General features: G+C 39.0%; 2 protein-coding genes across 2 annotated transcripts in view; one reads left to right on the forward strand and one right to left on the reverse strand.

Annotated features, from left to right (window-relative positions):
* LOC133610595 (polyadenylate-binding protein 1A-like) overlaps positions 1–14,287 on the forward strand; it is a 26,218-nt gene extending 11,931 nt beyond the window's left edge. The window contains exons 7-14 of the mRNA XM_061967009.2: positions 1,041–1,136; positions 1,196–1,544; positions 10,281–10,391; positions 10,462–10,604; positions 10,671–10,755; positions 10,945–11,075; positions 13,764–13,839; positions 13,926–14,287. Coding sequence (XP_061822993.1) covers positions 1,041–1,136; positions 1,196–1,544; positions 10,281–10,391; positions 10,462–10,604; positions 10,671–10,755; positions 10,945–11,075; positions 13,764–13,829 — 981 coding nt within the window. The 3' untranslated portion in view covers positions 13,830–13,839; positions 13,926–14,287. The remainder of the gene's footprint in view (positions 1–1,040; positions 1,137–1,195; positions 1,545–10,280; positions 10,392–10,461; positions 10,605–10,670; positions 10,756–10,944; positions 11,076–13,763; positions 13,840–13,925) is intronic.
* LOC133610596 (type-4 ice-structuring protein-like) lies at positions 14,286–17,075 on the reverse strand. The gene is made up of 4 exons (XM_061967010.2): positions 16,982–17,075; positions 15,770–15,841; positions 15,566–15,692; positions 14,286–14,639 (listed from the first exon to the last, which is right to left on the reverse strand). Exons 2-4 carry the CDS (start codon positions 15,816–15,818, stop codon positions 14,426–14,428), a joined length of 390 nt encoding a protein of 129 aa, XP_061822994.2. The 5' UTR covers positions 15,819–15,841; positions 16,982–17,075; the 3' UTR covers positions 14,286–14,425.
* Between the last annotated feature and the right edge of the window lie 1,889 nt (positions 17,076–18,964).

The following is an 18,964-nucleotide window of genomic DNA, read 5'->3' on the forward strand; positions in this document are numbered from 1 at the left end:
TCGTTTACTTAAAAATGTATTAATTTTGTCTTTAACCATACCAGAAATAACTTAGCAAGATTGAACAACTGTTTTTTTTCTTTTCTTTATTTTGCTCAAGCTGCTACACCTCAATTAAAGTATTCTAGCAGGGGCCTCTTTTTTTTTAAAGTTTGTCTTGGGGATATATGGATGTTACATAGCAAAATGTTACTCTTTATAATAACTACATTAATTTATAGTAAGTAAATAAAAAATATTCCGGTAATTATATTGATGATTATATATTTTAACACAGACCTTTTTTACGTCTTTCTCAGAGGTATTAATTTAATCATATTGTACAATTTGGTCCTCGTTTTCCATGCATTTCAAGTTATCTTTTGTAAAGGTCTCGTTTTTGATACGGATGTGCTCATCCATTCAAATGTCCACAGAATGGATACCAAGGGTTGTTTAGGCATCAAATTGATACAAGCCTGATTAGATTGGTATTGTCTTCTATGTTTGTGTTTATGTTTTTGTGCAAAAAGCCAAATGATCTGAATGAGAGCCAGTAGTAGTTTGTGTTATTGCACTATTGACTTTACTTTGCTCAAACATGTGTATAATAAGGTTTTTATTTTTTTGAAGTGCTTTACTGAGGATCAATAATGCAGTACAACAAAGCGTATAGATGAACTGAAGTTATGTTTGGATTTTTTTTTATCATGGCATCACCCTCAACCTACATCTCCCCTTAAAATAAAATATAAAAAAACCAACAACATATCAAATAAAAAAAGTGAAACAAAATCAAATGAATATATCAATAATAATAATAAACAACATTTTTTTTAAATAAAAAAAAGATGAAAGTAGCAAACAGGTAGATTATACAGTATTTTAATGACATTAGATAAATGAGAAGGTTACAATAACAATACAGGGTAGCAAGTAAAATAGTGTCAGTATCATTAAGACTGGCCCTATATATACTTGACATCGGATCAAAATTGGCGGTATCACCCAACTCCGTAGCTCTTGTATTGAATTTTCAAATTGATGGTTTAACCTTGCAGGGCGTCAATTTATATGTGAAGAACCTCGACGATGGCATCGACGACGACCGTCTGCGAAAAGAGTTTGCGCCATTTGGTATTATAACTAGCGCCAAGGTAACCTCCTCTTGACCGCCCTGTTGTAAATAATTGCTGACTAATCGCTTTCCTTTCAGGTGATGACGGACGGCGGACACAGCAGAGGCTTCGGCTTCGTCTGCTTCTCCTCCCCGGAAGAGGCCAGCAAGGCGGTGGCGGAAATGAGCGGGCGCATGTTGGGCACCCAGCAGCTGTACGTGGCGCTGGCCCAGCGGAAAGAGGAGCGCCAGGTGTATCTCAGCAACCAGTACATGCGGCGCATGGCCAGTGTGCGGTCCGGCCAGGTCATCAACCCCTACCAGGCAATGCCGGGCGCTGGCTACTACATTGCGACGCAGATAGCACAGCCGCAAAGCCGCGCTCCTTACTTTCCAGCCGCCGCCCAGATGACCCAGCTTTGCCCGAGCCCACGCTGGACTACTCCAGGTAAGTCACACATACAGAAAATCTATCAGTCGCCTCTTTTACATCCTTCAAAACAGATTATGCTAAATCTTTATACACCGCTACCAGTAATGGGATTGCCATTCACATCCTGTAGATGGCAGTAATGCACATTAGAGCAGTGGTTCTCAAATGGGGGTACGCCAGTGACGTGCGGTGAGGTTCATGGCTGGTGAGGCACTGACTTCATCACAGTCAGATTTACAAACATATGAACCCTAAAGAGTATCTTATTCACCATTTGATTGGCAGAAGTTAACGGGTTATGTTTAAAAGCTCATACCAGCATTCTTCCCTGCTTGGCACTCAGCATCAAGGGTTGGAATTGGGGGTTAAATCACCAAAAATGATTCCCGGGCGCGGCGCCGCTGCTGCCCACTGCTCCCCTCACCTCCCAGGGGGTGATCAAGGAATGGGTCAAATGCAGAGGACAAATTTCATTACACCTAGTGTGTATGTGACAATCATTGGTACTTTAACTTAACTTTAACTTTACACATACAAACTGTAGCACACAAAAAAGCATATTTAATAAAAAAAACTTTATTATGGTCTTACCTTTACTTATAAATGAAGTCCATTCGCCGCTGTTGTGCTGGATTAATGCAACCCCTGACGGGAGTGTTATATCAACTAAAGCCCTCACTTAAACTTTCCACGTGCAAGATTGAATCTATCTAAAAAAGTGTAACCGAGGGTTTATAAATGTCGCCTATACTGTATGAAACTACAAAATAACAAACACGGAGGCTCCAGTTTACACGAGGACCACTTTATTTACCTTCTTTCAAAAACCTACGCTCCACTCCAACGTGTCATCACTTCCGCTCTTAGCGCCTTCAAAATAAGAGCTCAAGGCATATACTGTATAAAAGCGCATAACAGGAACTTAACATCACAAAGAGGAAAGCCCATAAAAATAGGTTACAAAAGTTATTTAATAAGAAGCCAAAAAGTGCAAAAACAAATGTTCGTGTTGGAGGAGTTGTGAATTAGGTACACCTGCAGTCTGCAGGTGTACCTAATGTTGTGGCCCTGTAGTTATTCACAACTCCTCCAACACGAACATTATTGTTTTTGCACTTTTTGGCTTCTTATGAAATAACTTTTTTAAATAGATTCAATCTTGCACGTGGAAAGTTTAAGTGTGGGCTTTAGTTGATATAACACTCCCGTCAGGGGTTGCAATCTACGGCGGGGTTGCAGGAGGCGGGATCACTGGAGCCTCAGCCAGTGCGTCTTTTGCAGCCGTTTTATGATTGCTCAGCACAAGAAATACGTTACACACATACAGTTGTTGACAAAATACACTGTACATTATATACCTTAGCTAACTAAACTATGGAAATGTATAGTATAGTTCATATAGCAATACGGTCTCACTGCACAGCAGGCCAGCAGTTAGCCGAGTCCGCAATCCATGGTGAGGCACAACTGAGTGACGTGCCTCAACTGGCTGCTGATCACCGCACCGTCTCTTCTCAATATTTGAACGGCAAATGTGAAAATCCAGCGATTTTGAATAAAAATAATCTAAAACTGGTGAAGTTAAATGGAAAATAACTTTATAGTATAATCACTGGATACATATAACAATTTAATAAACATTTTTTCTTTTTAAATTTTTTTTCTTTCCATGATGGCAGGTGAGGCCCTGCCTCACCTGCCTCTAGTGACTGCACGTCACTGGGGTACTTGAAGGTATGCCTAGGGGTACGTGAGATTTTTTTTTAAATATTCTAAAAATAGCAACAATTAAAAAATCCTTTATAAATATATTTATTGAATAATACTTCAACAAAATATGAATGTAAGTTCATAAACTGAACATCAAATCAAGTAGGCTATTCCATTCAATACAATGCAACATTGCAATATTCAGTGTTGACAGCTAGATTTTTTGTGGACATGTTCCATAAATATTGATGTTAAAGATTTCTTTTTTTGTGAAGAAATGTTTAGAATTAAGTTCATGAATCCAGGTGGATCTCTATTACAATCCCCAAAGAGTGCACTTTAAGTTGATGATTACTTCTATGTGTAGAAATCTTTATTCATAATTGAATCACTTGTTTATTTTTCAACAAGTTTTTAGTTATTTTTATATCTTTTTTTCCAAATAGTTCAAGAAAGACTACTACAAATGAGCAATATTTTGCACTGTTATACAATTTAACAAATCAGAAAATGATGACATAGTGCTGTATTTTACTTCTTTATCTCTTTTTTTTCAACCAAAAATGCTTTGCTCTGATTAGGGGGTACTTGAATTAAAACAATGTTCACAGGGGGTACATCACTGAAAAAAGGTTGAGAACCACTGCATTAGAGTATAGTGGAACTGTGATCTACGAACTTACTTAGTTCTTGAACAGGGTTCGTAAATCGAATAGTTTGTATATTGAAGCAAATTTCTCCATAAGAAACAATATAAATATGAATAATGGGTTCTAGCCTCGACAAAAGTCCACATTTTAGTAAAAGTGTGTACACTTTGAATGCAAAATAAAGCATTGTATATCAGTGACGTGCAGTCACTAGAGGCAGGTGAGGCGGGGACTCACCTGCCATCATGGAAAGAAAAAAAAAGTAAAAAGAGAAAAAAAATAATTAAATTGTTATATGTATCCAGTGATTATACTATAAAGTTATTTTCCATTTAACTTCACCAGTTTTAGATTATCTTTATTCAAAATCGCTGAATTTTCACATTTGCGGTTCAAATACTGAGAAGAGACGGTGCGGTGAACAGCAGCCAGTTGAGGCACGTCACTCAGTGCCGCAACATGGATTGCGCAATGACTCGGCTAACTGCTGGCCTGCTGTGCAGTGAGACTGTATTGCTATATGAACTATATTATACATTTCCATAGTTTAGTTAGCTGAGGTATATAATGTACAGTGTATTTTGTCAACAACTGTATGTGTGTAACGTATTTCTTGTGCTGAGCGATCATAAAACGGCTGCAAAAGACGCACTGGCTGAGGCTCGCCTCCTGCACCCCCGCCGTAGAATCGTTATATCAACTAAAGCCCACACTTAAACTTTCCACGTGCAAGATTGAATCTATTTAAAAAAATTATTTCATAAGAAGCCAAAAAGTGCAAAAACAATAATGTTGGTGTTGGAGGAGTTGTGAATGTCTGCAGGGACACAACATTATATACACCTGCAGACTGCAGGTGTACCTAATTCACAACTCCTCCAACACGAACATTATTGTTTTTGCACTTTTTGGCTTCTTATTAAATAACTTTTGTAACCTATTTTCATAGGCTTTCCTCTTTGTGATGTTAAGTTCCTGTTATATGCTGTTATACAGTATATGCCTTGAGCTCTTATTTTGAAGGCGCTAAGAGCGGAAGTGATGTCACCTTGCGGAGGCTTTTGAAAGAATGTAAATAAAGTGGTCCTCGTGTAAACTGGAGCCTCCATGCTTGTTATTTTGTAGTTTCATACAGTATAGGCAACATTTATAAACCCTCGGTTACACTTTTTTAAATAGATTCAATCTTGCACGTGGAAAGTTTAAGTGAGGGCTTTAGTTGCGGCGCATGGACTTAATTTCTAAGTAAAGGTAAGACCATTATTAAATGTGCTTTTTTGTGTGCTAAAGTTTGTATGTGTAAAGTTAAAGTTAAGTTAAAGTACCAATGATTGTCACACACACACTAGGTGTGGTGAAATTTGTCCTCTGCATTTGACCCATCCCCTTGATCACCCCCTGGGAGGTGAGGGGAGCAGTGGGCAGCGGCGGCGCCGCGCCTGGGAATCATTTTTGGTGATTTAACCCCCAATTCCAACCCTTGATGCTGAGTGCCAAGCAGGGAAGAATGCTGGTATGAGCCTTTAAACATAACCCGTTAACTGCTGCCAATCAAATGGTGAATAAGATACTCTTTAGGGTTCATATGTTTGTAAATCTGACTGATGAAGTCTGCCTCACCAGCCATCAACCTCACCGCACGTCACTGTTGTATATACTGTATATCAAACAAACATAACAGGATTGATGGATCAAATTTCTATTTAATAACAAAACTAAAACAACAACTAGCGGTGCTCTGCTAACACACACACACACACACACACACACACACACACACACACACACACACACACACACACACACACACACACACACACACACACACACACACACACACACACACACACACATTGTCATTATGCCTGTGGTGCACTCACAGCTTAAAATCACAACTCCCTGGAACAGCCAGATCACTACAATGATTAGGAAAATCCACCTTACCTTGTTGGGTGATCTTTTTGGCGTGCAGCAGAAGAAAAGGGGATGGGAGGGAGCAGCGTCGTACAACGCAGGTGATACTGGTTCTGTTCCGGAATTTTTTTAAACCACACATCGCTTGTCCATGGCTTTCTTGAGACTCATAACAATGCTGTAAAAAGCATGCAAAGTACGGCAGCACTGCTGAAGTGACAATGAGCACTGAGAGCAACCAGCCCTCCCACAATGGATGTGCTACCGGGCACAAAATGGCTGATGAAACCTTTGTACACTGAGACAAGGTTCGTACAACAAGCCCTATTTTTATTCAATCTGATTCTTAAATTGAAAACTTGGTTCAATAAGCGGGTTTTTAAATTGACGTTCCACTGTATCCAAGTTCAGTTTGTATTGGAAATTTTCTAATCAAGTAGTCAAAACAAAATTGTCTTTCTTAGATGTATTGAATGGCTCAACCTGCTCAATAGACATCAGTCACACATGACAAGCATTAGAGAGAGTGTGTGTCCCAAGGGAGGGGCGCATTGTTTACACTGAATACTGATGGGAGGGGAGAGCAAGCACAGTTTGGGAGGGGAAGAGAGCATATGACACAACAACAGCGGAAGTACCGACCGTTTAGACAATGGTGCGCTGTTAACTAGAATGAAGAAGTCAAACAATGAGAAGGGAGAAAAGATAGTTTCACAGTGAGTCATGCGGACAAGGTCATCATTCTCTGGTCAGAATGTACTTTTCACAGAATATGCTTTTCACAGTAATACTGCAGTTTGTAATAGACATACAAAGGTACATAAATGTTTTCCATTACAAGATGAGTTCCGAAACCCTGTTACATCAGCACCAGTGCTATTATGGAAACAGTAGTAAGTAACCAGGCCGAAAAAAGTAGTCGTTATTTGTGCTTCATTCCGGTGCTATATGAATTCAGACTCAGCAACAAGTGCTTGGCTTTGATACTGTACAGGTAACGTCTTGTAAGTAATGTAGCGATGCTTCCGTATGCCTTGCATGTATGTAAAAATTGATAATAAAAAATATTTTAAGAAACACACGAGTCTGACGATCTTTTTAAACTTTATTGCCGACCTTAACACGCCAACAACAGCCCTCATAACACCGCCAGTGCACAACACAGTACTCTTTGTTATGCACCAATGGAGAGTGAGGTTGTCTTTGGAAACCCCGTTAAGTGTTACCTTTCACTTTTCAAAAATAAGTTTCAAAGTGCAAAAAGGAAGATCAAGGTCGTAGGTGGAGTTTGGGTAACATTGTGGCGGAGTGGGGGGGGTGTAAAGGCAGAATGTTATCAGCGGAAGAGAATACTTATTCTTAATGGTAATGTCATTAAGGTCGCGGTAATCCACGCAAAGTTAAAGCAATTTATCCTTCTTGTCAACAAAAAAAAAGCCCGCACTGAGCGCGAAAGATGATGGCTGAATAAGTCCTGCTGCCAGGGACTCTGAAATATAATCCTCGAGTGGAGAAAAATTAAAAAGGCGTGTAGTGGGAAGTGCAGCTCCGGGCATAAGGTCAATTTTACAGTCCATACGGACTGTGAGGGGTAATGAAAGTGCCCTTTTCTTACTGAAGTAAACACCCGCAAATCGTGATAATCAGGCGGAACAGCAGACAAATCAATGTCCTTGGGGTAGAGGGTTCGGGAAGGACCAGAAGTAGTATGTGTGTGTGTGTTTTAGCAGCTTGTAAACAATGTTTAAGACAAAAGTCGCTCCAGTTCACGATTGCTGGTTTAGACCAATCAATATGGGGGCAATGTCTCTTAAGCCAGCTAAGACCCAACACAAGAGGCACAGCGAAAGTAGAATGCCAAAAAAGCATATAGTTTCCTGATGGTTGCCTACTAAATGTAATGTGACGTTAATGGTCTGACGGGCAACTTGTGCCAGGTGACGCCCATCGAGGGAAAGAACCTCCTTAGAACCATTGATATTGGACATCGGTATTGAAATTGTTTGACAAGATTAACCTCAATGAGTCATCTGCCCCAGAGTCAGTCAGTGCCTCCATAGGCATTACCTCCCCAGCCCAGGCCAGAGTACATTTAATCTGTAGTCTGGATCAGGAGAGGAGAGACCCAGGAACACCGGGCTCCGGCTGAAGGACTGGTGGTCTCCTGGCCGGAGAGGACACTGTGCGATGGTGTGGTAGGCCCCTCCACAGTAGAGGCGGAGATGAAGTCAGTCGGCTCCCTCCCAGCTGCATTGCCTCTTCTTCGCCGGCAGGGTCGTCATAACATCGGCGTGTGGAGGGGGTGACGCGTTTTGCCTCAAACGTGGGTAGCCCTGGGTGTTGCCATCCTCAGCGCAGCGTTTCATCATCCGTTCCCGAATACGACCATCCAGCCGGATGGCCAAGGCGATCAACTCCAAGGATTGCGTGTCTTCTTTGGCTGCCAACTCGACCTTTATGCGGGGACTGAGGCTGGCATGAAAAGCGCTCTTGAGCGCCACTTCGCCCCACCCACTCTCAGTGACGAGTATTTTAAACGTCACAGAATGATCTACTATGAGGGTCGCTCCTGGACGGAGAGACAATAGTCGACTTCTGGTGGGGTAGTCAAAAACAAGTTTAAGTTCGGGAAAAAAATCCCATTTGGGAGCATTTTAAAGTTTGCCGGTTATCAAGGGTAGCCATTGCCCATGTAGCAGCTCTACCTGACTGAAAGCTGACAGCAAACGCTACTGTAGCGCCCTCTGTCGCTATGTCAATGACTGCTGGCTGAACACCAGTTGACAGCGGTGCATGAACTGATTGCACAATCCAAACTCGCCAGAAAAACAAGCTGGGGAGGTATGCTGGGTTCCCTCATCTGACCGAGGAGAAGTTGTGATGCTGGAGCATCCAGATGAGCAGCATGGGCATCGAACTCACCCGCTGAGGTGGTGGCAGAGCCCAGCCAGGAGAACAAGTCACTCATGTTTTGAGAGGTCCCTCAAGGTCTGCTCGTGTTCTGTGAGCATCCTGCCTTAGCCAATGGATCGTCTTCTGCGGAACTCTCGTTGAAGGCAGGTGCGTTCTGTGAAATGTTGTCTTTCACTTTTCAAAAATAAGTTCCAAGGTGCAAAAAGGGACATCCAGGTGTAAGGCGATTTACAGTCTTGTATTGCTCGAAGGCATATAAAAAGGAAACACGCAGCTGCGTGAGAAAATTGTAATAGACAAAAGAACTAGAAAAATCAATACCTAGGAAGAGGGTCGGTCTTTGCAACCAGGCAATAAAGTTAAAGTTAAAGTACCAATGATTGTCACACACACACTAGGTGTGGTGAAATTTGTCCTCTGCATTTGACCCATCCCCTTGATCACCCCCTGGGAGGTGAGGGGAGTAGTGGGCAGCAGCGGTGCCGCGCCCGCGATTCATTTTTGGTTATTTAACCCCCAATTCCAACCCTTGACGCTGACTGCCAAGCAGGGAGGTAATGGGTCCCATTTTTTATAGTCTTTGGTATGACTCGGCCGGGGTTTGAACTCAACCTACCGATCTCAGGGCGTACACTCTAACCACTAGGCCACTGAGTAGGTAATTCCACGTTAAGTGTCTTAGCCTTAGTGAGCAGAGGGGCCAGGGGAAAAATACCTTAGTAGCACTGAAGCATGAAGTAGGTCTGACTGGGACTGCACCAATCTGCACCTGGAGTGATCGCCGGGTATAAATGGAGGGACAAATTATAATTGCAAACAGGTGCTAACAGTGGTACCGTCCTCTGCCGGAAGTCAGTGGTCTACACAAGAAAAAAACAGAATGAGTAATGACATGATGATGGCAGTTTAACAGAACATAACATCCCTGTAATTATGAGCATCAACATTGTGAAACAACTAAGTTGCATGTTCTCCAAGTTTCTGTTTTGATGCAATCATTTTCAGAATTAGTTTTTCATTTTATTTCTTATGTTTGAATGTATTATTTAATTAAATGTACATAATTTAAGTATTGAAATTGGTCGTCTGTTTAACTTGAATGTCACACAACTTTTATCAAAAAGACATTGTTGTATTACAAAAATGCATGTTTCACTTTTAGCACTGTTTTAGCACCGGCACCACTTTTCATTTTATTTCATGTAATTGAATTATTCCAGTTACTTCAATGTCACAAAATTATATTCAGAAAGCATTGTTTTGTTTTTGTTTACAAATATGTGCACGTTTTCCAATGGTTTAAGCACCGTTTCAGCTCCAGACATGTTTAAAATACTGATTTGGTTCAAATGTAAAAGATACCCATCCTTACGCACAGTTAGTGGAGTCACTGCACCACTTGCCCCCAACTCAAGTGGACATTAAAGACAAAGTCAGACAAAAATCCTACTGCACACACCTTTTAACCAGATTTGCACCACATTTCAATAGCTTGTTGATAGTAATTGGCAATCCAGCAAAACAACAGCTAATATGATGAATTGCTGATTGTGTGCTTGCGCAGACTACCAGAACCACCCTGGTGCCATGCGCCCCTCCGCACCAAGCCCCCCGGCCTTTAACAGCCTACGCCCTGCCTCCCAGGTGCCTCGTATCATGGCCAGCCAGCGTGTAGGTCAGTCCAGTATTCATCATTGATCACAGTTCGCACAACCTGAGCCTGAATGCATTTCGTCTCCTGGCAGGAACTCAGACTCTCAGCCCGCGGCCCACCACACCAGTTACCCCCTTGTATGGCATCCCTCAGTACAAGTACCCCGCAGCTGCCCGCAGCCCTCAGGATCACGTGCAACATGTTCAACCGCTAGGGGCGACGTCGGCGCAGCAGGTGTTAAAAGGAGCACGTTGGCCGCCTCCTTGTGTGGGTTTTCTGACTATCTTGTCTTTCTCTCAGCCCGCCGTCCACGCTCAGGTGCAGAAGCCTTTGACTGCAACCGTGCTGGCTGCTGCACTTCCATTGGAGCAGAAGCAGATGCTGGGTAAGACTCAATTAAAAAATGTTTAATATCGCGGTTGAAAGCCACTTCAAATATTTTGACTCAATAAGGTAATCTAACGAACGTGGAACTCAACAAGCTGCTATTACAACATTGGTTCTGTTGCTGCTGTGTTATGCAATATACTACCTATTTACATTTAACAAGTTCTTACCTGCTTACCTCTGACAGGTGAGTGTTTATTCCCACTCATACAGAACATGTATCAACACCTGGCAGGGAAGATCACCGGCATGCTGCTGGAAATCGACAATTCTGAGCTTCTCCACATGCTGGAGTCCCCCGAGTCTCTCCGCTCAAAGGTCAGAGCTTCTCCCAATTCCCGATAACCAAGCAAGATGTAGAGAGAGTACCTCCTAATCTGTGTTTAAATGTTCCACATCCCACATCGCTCAACAGAATGTTTCAAAATGTTTCAAATAGGACAGTTTTTCATCATCCTCAAAGCCAATCTGGACGTGTAAAAACATCTTGGATTGTTTTTTTTTTTGTTACTTATTTTCCGGACTATTGAGCACACATATAAGCTGCAGCCACTAAATTTTAGATGAAAAAACATATTTCCACATATTAGCTACTTATTTGCACAAAAGATTTTGTAAATGTTTATTTAGATATCTTAATTGTTGCCAAACGGTGCCTGTTACATGGCAGTAAAATGGCTGATCAAACAAAACAGAAGTCATTGTCATGGACCCACTAACCCACTAATCATTTACCTACTCAGTGGCCTAGTGGTTAGAGTGTCCGCCCTGAGATTGGTAAGTTGTGAGTTCAAACCCCGGCCGAGTCATACCAAAGACTATAAAAATGGGACCCATTACCTCCCTGCTTGGTACTCAGCATCAAGGGTTGGAACTGGGGGTTAAATCACCAAAAATGATTCCCGGGCGCGGCCACCGCTGCTGCCCACTGCTCCCCTCACCTCCAAGGGGGTGATCAAGGGTGATGGGTCAAATGCAGAGAATAATTTCGCCACACCTAGTGTGTGTGACAATCATCGGTACTTTAACTTTAACTTTTAACTGCGGAAACTAGCTCTCCAATCAGCTGAACAGACTCAGTAACGCCACAAGTGTTATGATCCATTGCCTGGATCATGTTCTGTTTAGTTTTGAACTCCCTCAGTTCCTGTCTTGAGCACCCCTGGGTTTGTGTTTTGGTTACCATGTGTGCTGATTAGTTCCACCTGCCTCTGATTAGTGTTCGGCACGCTCACCTGCTGCCGGGCACTAATCCGAGAACTATTTAGTCCTGCCTTTTCGCCTCACTCATCCTGGTGCTTTTGTTTGCTGTCATGCAACTGTTGAAGAATAAATCATTCTTACTTGCTAGCTGCTTCCTGTCGTTCCACCGCTTCCTGGAAAGACGACCTCTAGCATCGTCATGCCTCGGTACCGTTACAACAAGGATGTCTTACTCTGGAATTTGTGAAACTGAAACAATACAAAAACAATGCCATTGTAAGTTAATAATACTAACACAGACATTCGTAAACGTGTTAGCATATTAGCTAATACTAACGACGCTCGCTTGATTACATTACAATAGCACGTGCAAACAGGCATGAAAACACTCCTACAGACATGAGACAGTTTTTAGTAAGTATGAATGGTTTTAGTTATATTGTAAAACTTAGAAAGTTACTTGGATTAATGATTGAAGAATCCATATGAATAGAAACGCTATAGCGGACGAGAAGACGGAACAGTACTTCAGGTTGAAAGCACTAAAAGGAAATACTGTAAACGGTGAACCCGCAGTACCTGCAGTGAGTTAACTCGTCCAAAAGATGGCGCCATAGCACAAACAACAACCCACCTGTTCAGTGGCTTTGCTTGTGTTGTTGAGTGTCTTTGCTTGTGTTGTTGAGTGTCTTTGCTTGTGTTTTATGAAAACTATTTGCATTACTTCAGTCAGCGAAGAAAAATCCATAAAATAGCCACACGGTTTTATATTCCACAGGGTGCAAAGCATAGGAAAAAAGTAGCAGCTTATAGTACAGAATTTAGGATTAAGTTTTTTGCTCAAATTTCTAATAAACTTCAGCCCTAAACAAAAATGATTATTTTTTTGTTTAAAATAGTCAAGCAAATTAAAAAAAATATATATATGTACCCAAAATAATCAGTTTGGCTTTGGGGTACCCATGGGTTCGAATTAGAAATTGAAACTAAAATTTTAAATAAAAAAATAAAAAACCTTTGTAGTAAAAATCATGTGTAATGGAGGAAACACAACAAATTATGGCCAAAAAAACCCTGAAAAATATTGTAACATTTGATTAATAGTATTTTAATAGTAATTTATCAAATGGGGCTCTGAAATCAATGTATTGAACTTTTTTATTTTTGTAAAAGGCATTTGTGGTTGTCTGCGTGGCTTTTGTTGCCCTGCATAATACCAATCAGATCACTCGTCCCGCCCGCCACCTCTTGATGAGTGTCTTGACAGTTTCCTTTACATGCAATGCGCTGCAGCATTAAAAAACATAAAAGAAAGTCATTCAATTTGTAAATTCTACAACATTTCATTGATGCGTTTCTAAATGTTCTTTTGTCTGTTTTTGAAAGGTCCTAAATAGGTCATGAAAAAATAAATGAATAGCCTGAATATAATTATTTCTGATTGTATTACAATTTAATTAATTTATTATTTTAATAAATGTCACATTTTAGGTCATTTTACATTTTAATGATTCAGTTGGCTTTTTTATATTTGTCATAATAAAAGCCTAATACTTCATTTGTCCTTCATGGGAGTGAACTGGTGTTGTTTTGCAACAACAACAAAAAACAGATTCATAAACACGAACATAAAAGAAAACTGAAAAATATCAATCTAATCATGCTTGAATTGATGTCATACTACCCTTGGTGATCAAACACCAGACCTTCACAAAAGATAACTTGAAATGAATGGACATCGATGACCAAAATGTAGAATATGATTCAACTAATACCCCTGAAAATGTGTTATTTTCCTGTCAGGTGGGCGAGGCCGTGGCGGTGCTTGAGGCCCACCAGGCCAAGGAGTTGACCCGAAAGACCTACTGACGGATCTGAGGTAAAGTGCTGCTGTCTAGCTGGCTATTAAAGCAGCTGTGTTTATTATTTCATGCTTTCCATGTTTTGGTATTACCCATTCTTTAGGATACGACGAGCTCCAGGAGTTACAACGCACTGACTGCGAGAAGAATCTGATCATAACATGAGTAAAACATCACAGAATAGTCAAATTCACCATAAAATATAAAAAAATTACCATAAAATATGAGAATAGGTTGATCAATATTGATGGTTGTCAGATCAAATTTAAACCATTGAAATAGCTGTAGAATATATTTTTTATTTATTTAGACGAAATGTGTTGTTTTTGTATATATTTTTTATTTTTAACACTTGAGCTGTTTTTGGGGTGGGGTGAAAGGTTTACTTAAGTAAAGGTTCTGCAAATGTGTTTGCTTGTTTGATGGTTAACCTCACTACCTCACAAATAGAAACAGTAGAAAATATGTTTCAACTTTTTATTGATGCAAAGATGAAACGCACCACAGGCCAGTTATTCTCAGCCAGGCGTCACAATAGACGCAAAGTCCAAAAGCCACAAAAAAAGTCAGTCCATGATGGAGGAAAATAGGACGAGGGCTTCTTTAGTTGGTGATAGCCTTGGTCTGGTCGGTCAGCTGCTTGAGGATGGCCTCTATCTGCTCCTGGAACTTCTGCACCATGGGTTGGATCTGGGCCTGCACGTTGGCGGCCATTGGCTGGATCTGCCCCTCAACGTTGGTGACGACCGACTTCAGCTGCTCCTGGATTTTGGCGACCATGGGCTCGAACTGGGTCTTCTGCTCCTCCAGGAAGGTCCTGCAGGTGGAAGAGATGGGTTTGTATCACGTCTAAACTAAATCACTTTCTTAATAACATCTTAGTATATATAAATTGCTCTGTATTTTTTTTAATTATTATTAGGGATAGGCATCGAAGATATAAACTAATTCTATTTATTCTGAATGGCAGAAAATGTTTTGTGTTTGCAGAATATGAACAATTTCTGAAATGTTGATTATATTTAAATGGCAGAATCTTTTTTTTTTTTGAATGTGTTATTTTGAAAATAACACATTTGTTTATTTTGACATTAGATTTGTAATGAAAAATATATGAGATGTTTTTTTAAAAGTCTCTATGCTGGTTTTATGAGTACTACTACTGAACATATTTTACCTCAGTTCCTACAACCAGTTGAGATTTTAAATTGCAGAAAACAACATTGTTGTATTATTAGTATTGCTAGTGGTATTTGTGCACTGATGTGTGATAGATAATTTGTAACAAATGCTTTTTCAAGTAGAAACTAGTGGAGACTGAATGAACAGTGCCTCTGCTGGTTGCATGTGAGTACTGCACTCCATTCGCTATTACATTGTGTGCACCCCAAATGTTTGTAGGCATCGAGTTGTAGTTGTAATTACCCCCTTTTTACGAAATATAAACAATTCAGCATGATGTACTACTAACTAAATTCACAATTAAACATATTAAGCATTATCTTAAGTGATATTTTGATTGTGCAGGTATCTAATATGTGAAAAAAATCAATAATAAACATTAAGCATTATCTTAAGTGATATTTTGATTGTGCAGTTCCTAAAAAAAAAAAAAAAAAAAAATAAGAGTACAAATGGAAAAACACTAGCTGTTTTAAACATGACTATGAGTACAGAAAGAACTCTTAAACATATATGCATTCTCCACAGTATTTAATATGTGACAAGTCTATATGTACTCACTGAGCTTGGTTGCCCAGGTCCTGGGTGCGCATGAAGGTGGTTAGCTCCTCAGTCATCTTGTTCTTCATGTTCTCAAAATACTCGCTGATCTTCTGGAGCTCAGCTGCAGGGTCCTGTGCAAGGCTTCCTGTGGCACGGTGGGCACCGTGGGTAAGTATTTCTGTATTACATAAGAGCGTGTATCTTGAAAAGGTGACAATGTACCTTGAGCCAGTGCGAATACAACAAAGGCGGCGATGATGGAGAATTTCATGGTTGCAGACTGGTGGGGACGACCTAAAAAACAAAGAAAAAAAACAACTTCACTTTTTACCCTTTAGACACAAAATGGCCCATATTATAACTAATAAAAAAAAAAAATGTTTTCACTTTCACCCAACAAAATCCTGGACTTAATCATTGATTTACCGTTATATACTTTCTATTTGTATTTGTTTACCGGACAATGTGAAGTTAAATTAAAAAGATGGCTGCACCAGATTTAGCACCATGCTTATTCGTAGTCCTTTTAAGGCACATTTAGCATCCACAATTAAATTTACAAAAGATAAATACATAAAATTAAAATTACATAGTAAAAATAAATGTACAATTCAAATCAGGGTGCAATGTTGTCAAGTTGCAGTATTTTAGCAGCATCATTTGAATATGAAATGAATACATTTATTAATTTTAACAATTAATGTATTTTGCATGTAACATGCATTTCTAATATTTATTTCAGAATGTTGTATGCTCTATTTTTTTTAGAATGAAAAAACAGGAAATGTGCAAAAAAAAAAAAAGTGTTGCAAAGTAGAATATTTTAACTGGAATCCTTGACAAATTCAAATAACATTTTTAGGCATTTTTAAAATTACGCTATTACCAAGTGTGAGTGTTGAAAAACTTGTACACTTTTCACCCATAAGTCCTAACACAGTCCCTTTAATAAATTTAAGAAACATTTGAACTTTAAGGTCTTGTTTTTTTTTTACTTTTAGCGCATCAAATATTTTCAAAAAACAAAGATACAATATAATCATATTTTTTATTGCCTTTTTGTCACAAGAACCCCTGAACCTTAAACACTAAAGACGTGGCATTTTCCCCCAAAATCATTTGTTGCTATACTCTTAGAATTGACTCTGTATATTTTCATTATTTTTGCAACAAGGCAGGATTGTTTAAAAAAAGAAAGCACACTTAAGTCCAAAAACGGTCCTTTCATCAAATAAAGAGAATATCAAAAATATCTGGTTAAAATGAGACTCAGTGGTACCAAATTGGTTCTGATGTTAAAGAGTGAAAGCACAAATAACAAATAGTAAAGTTTCATACAATTGCCATTAAAACTAGGCAATGTATTGAAAAAGAAAACAGTCAAGTAAGCAGAACGTACACATTAGTGTTAAAATCGTTTTCCATGGTACATACCTGTAGTGCAGGAGGATTTGGACCGGATGGTGGCTCCCTGCAGGGCTCCGACACCTCTTATAGTCCCACAGAGGGGCAGCAGGCTGTATGAGTGATTGTAATTGGACCAGATAAAAAAGCCAAAAAGTGATTGGATGTTGTGGTGACCCTTGCTGCTCTTACTGCCACTTGGACAAAGTGAATCAAAGTCCAAGTGTGTCACTGTGTGTTTTTTCTTATCATGTTGATTAAACCAAACACGATGACTAATAAGAGAACGATGACATTGAGGCCTCGCGCAGGGAACTTTTGATCCTTCCACATCAGCTTCCTGACAAAACACATTATGTCATTTCCTGATTTCTGTTTTAACTTATACCCTTAATCTAGTCCAAAGCACAGTATCCCTTTAGTGCTGCATAAACCCTATTATATTCATTTTTTTGTAGTAGTACAGTAATATTATCAGCTTACCAATGCTGATTAAAATATTTTTTTTTTCTGAAAAAACATTTTGAATTATAATATTTTATTTTTAATCTGACTTTGTAAAATTGCATTTACATTAGTTAGGGATGACAGTAAAAAAAAGATTTTATTATTGAAAAAAATAATCATTAAATTTAAAAATGATTAAAGGGCAGAACGGTGGTACAGGGGATAGTGCATGTGCCTCACAATACGAAGGTCCTGAGTAGTCCTGAGTTCAATACCAGGCTCGGGATCTTTCTGTGTGGAGTTTGCACGTGACTGTGTGGGTTCCCTCCGGGTACTCCGGCTTCCTCCCACCTCCAAAGACATGCACCTGGGGATAGGTTGATTGGCAACACTGAATTGGCCCTAGTGTGTGAATGTGAGTGTGAATGTTGTCTGTCTATCTGTGTTGGCCCTGCGATGAGGTGGCGACATGTCCAGGGTGTACCACGCCTTCCGCCCGAATGCAGCTGAGATAGGCTCCAGCACCCCCCGCGACCCCAACAGGGACAAGCGGTAGACAATGGATGGATTCATATTAAATCTACTTTTCATCTAGAATTATATAATGCTGATTTAGTGTGCTGTTGTTTTTAAATCAATCACTCAATAGTACTAATAAAACTTAATTTACATTTCTAATTATTATTATTATTATTATTAACACATTTAGGAAAATGAATATATTGCAAATAATATAGTGTATGTTAAATCTGCTTATAATCTAGGATTTCACGAAACTGATTTTGTTATTACTGTTTTGTTGATTTCAAAGTAATTATTCAACTGTTTTCTATACTAATAAAACTTAATTTACTTTTAACATTAATCAATTATTAAAAAATATTTATTTAAAAAATAATATATATTAAATCTGCTTTTAATCTTCCATTTTGTGATTTTGTGTTCTTTATTGTTCACATTATGTGTTTTCTTACTTTAAATCAATTATTTAATTTACTATTTGCTATATATATATATATATATATATATATATATATATATATATATATATATATATATATATATATATATATATATATATATGTATGTATATATATATATATATATATATATATATATAGATGTATGTATACATATATGTATAAATATTTATATATGTATGTATTTTTATGTATGTATGTACATTTTATATTAAAGGCATTTTAAAATGATCAATTCATCCTACACAGTAAAATGTACAGTTACATTTTCATTATTGTTTCTTAAAGCGGCTGTTTGCCACTAGCGCAGTTACATTTTTACTCCAAAAAATATACCGCAAACACCACCGGCCAGCTGAGGGATGTCAAACTCGTTTATATTATGGGCCACATCACACTTTTGACTGCCTTCAGAGAGCTGCTTGTAACAATAAATGTATCTGAATATTAATGTATAATCGCTTCATGGCCTGGAAAATGTGTAAGACCCACCTAGCTTATGTATTTGATTATTTTTTTTTACATATGAATTGATGGATAGCTTAATTTGATTTGAAATCATAATACTTTTTTTTTTTTTTTTAAA

This window comes from Nerophis lumbriciformis, linkage group LG11 (genome assembly GCF_033978685.3).
Source record: "Nerophis lumbriciformis linkage group LG11, RoL_Nlum_v2.1, whole genome shotgun sequence".
In the NCBI taxonomy this organism is placed as follows: Eukaryota; Metazoa; Chordata; class Actinopteri; order Syngnathiformes; family Syngnathidae; genus Nerophis; species Nerophis lumbriciformis.

What these genes read in the sequence shown, in the direction of transcription:
- LOC133610596 (XM_061967010.2), bottom strand. Translation starts at nt 15,818, where the DNA reads ATGAAATTCTCCATCATCGCCGCCTTTGTTGTATTCGCACTGGCTCAA. An exon ending in TGTATTCGCACTGGCTCAAG is followed by an intron (nt 15,693 to 15,769) that starts GTACATTGTCAC and finishes ACCGTGCCACAG; the next exon opens with GAAGCCTTGCACAGGACCCT. An exon ending in GACCTGGGCAACCAAGCTCA is followed by an intron (nt 14,640 to 15,565) that starts GTGAGTACATAT and finishes TTCCACCTGCAG; the next exon opens with GACCTTCCTGGAGGAGCAGA.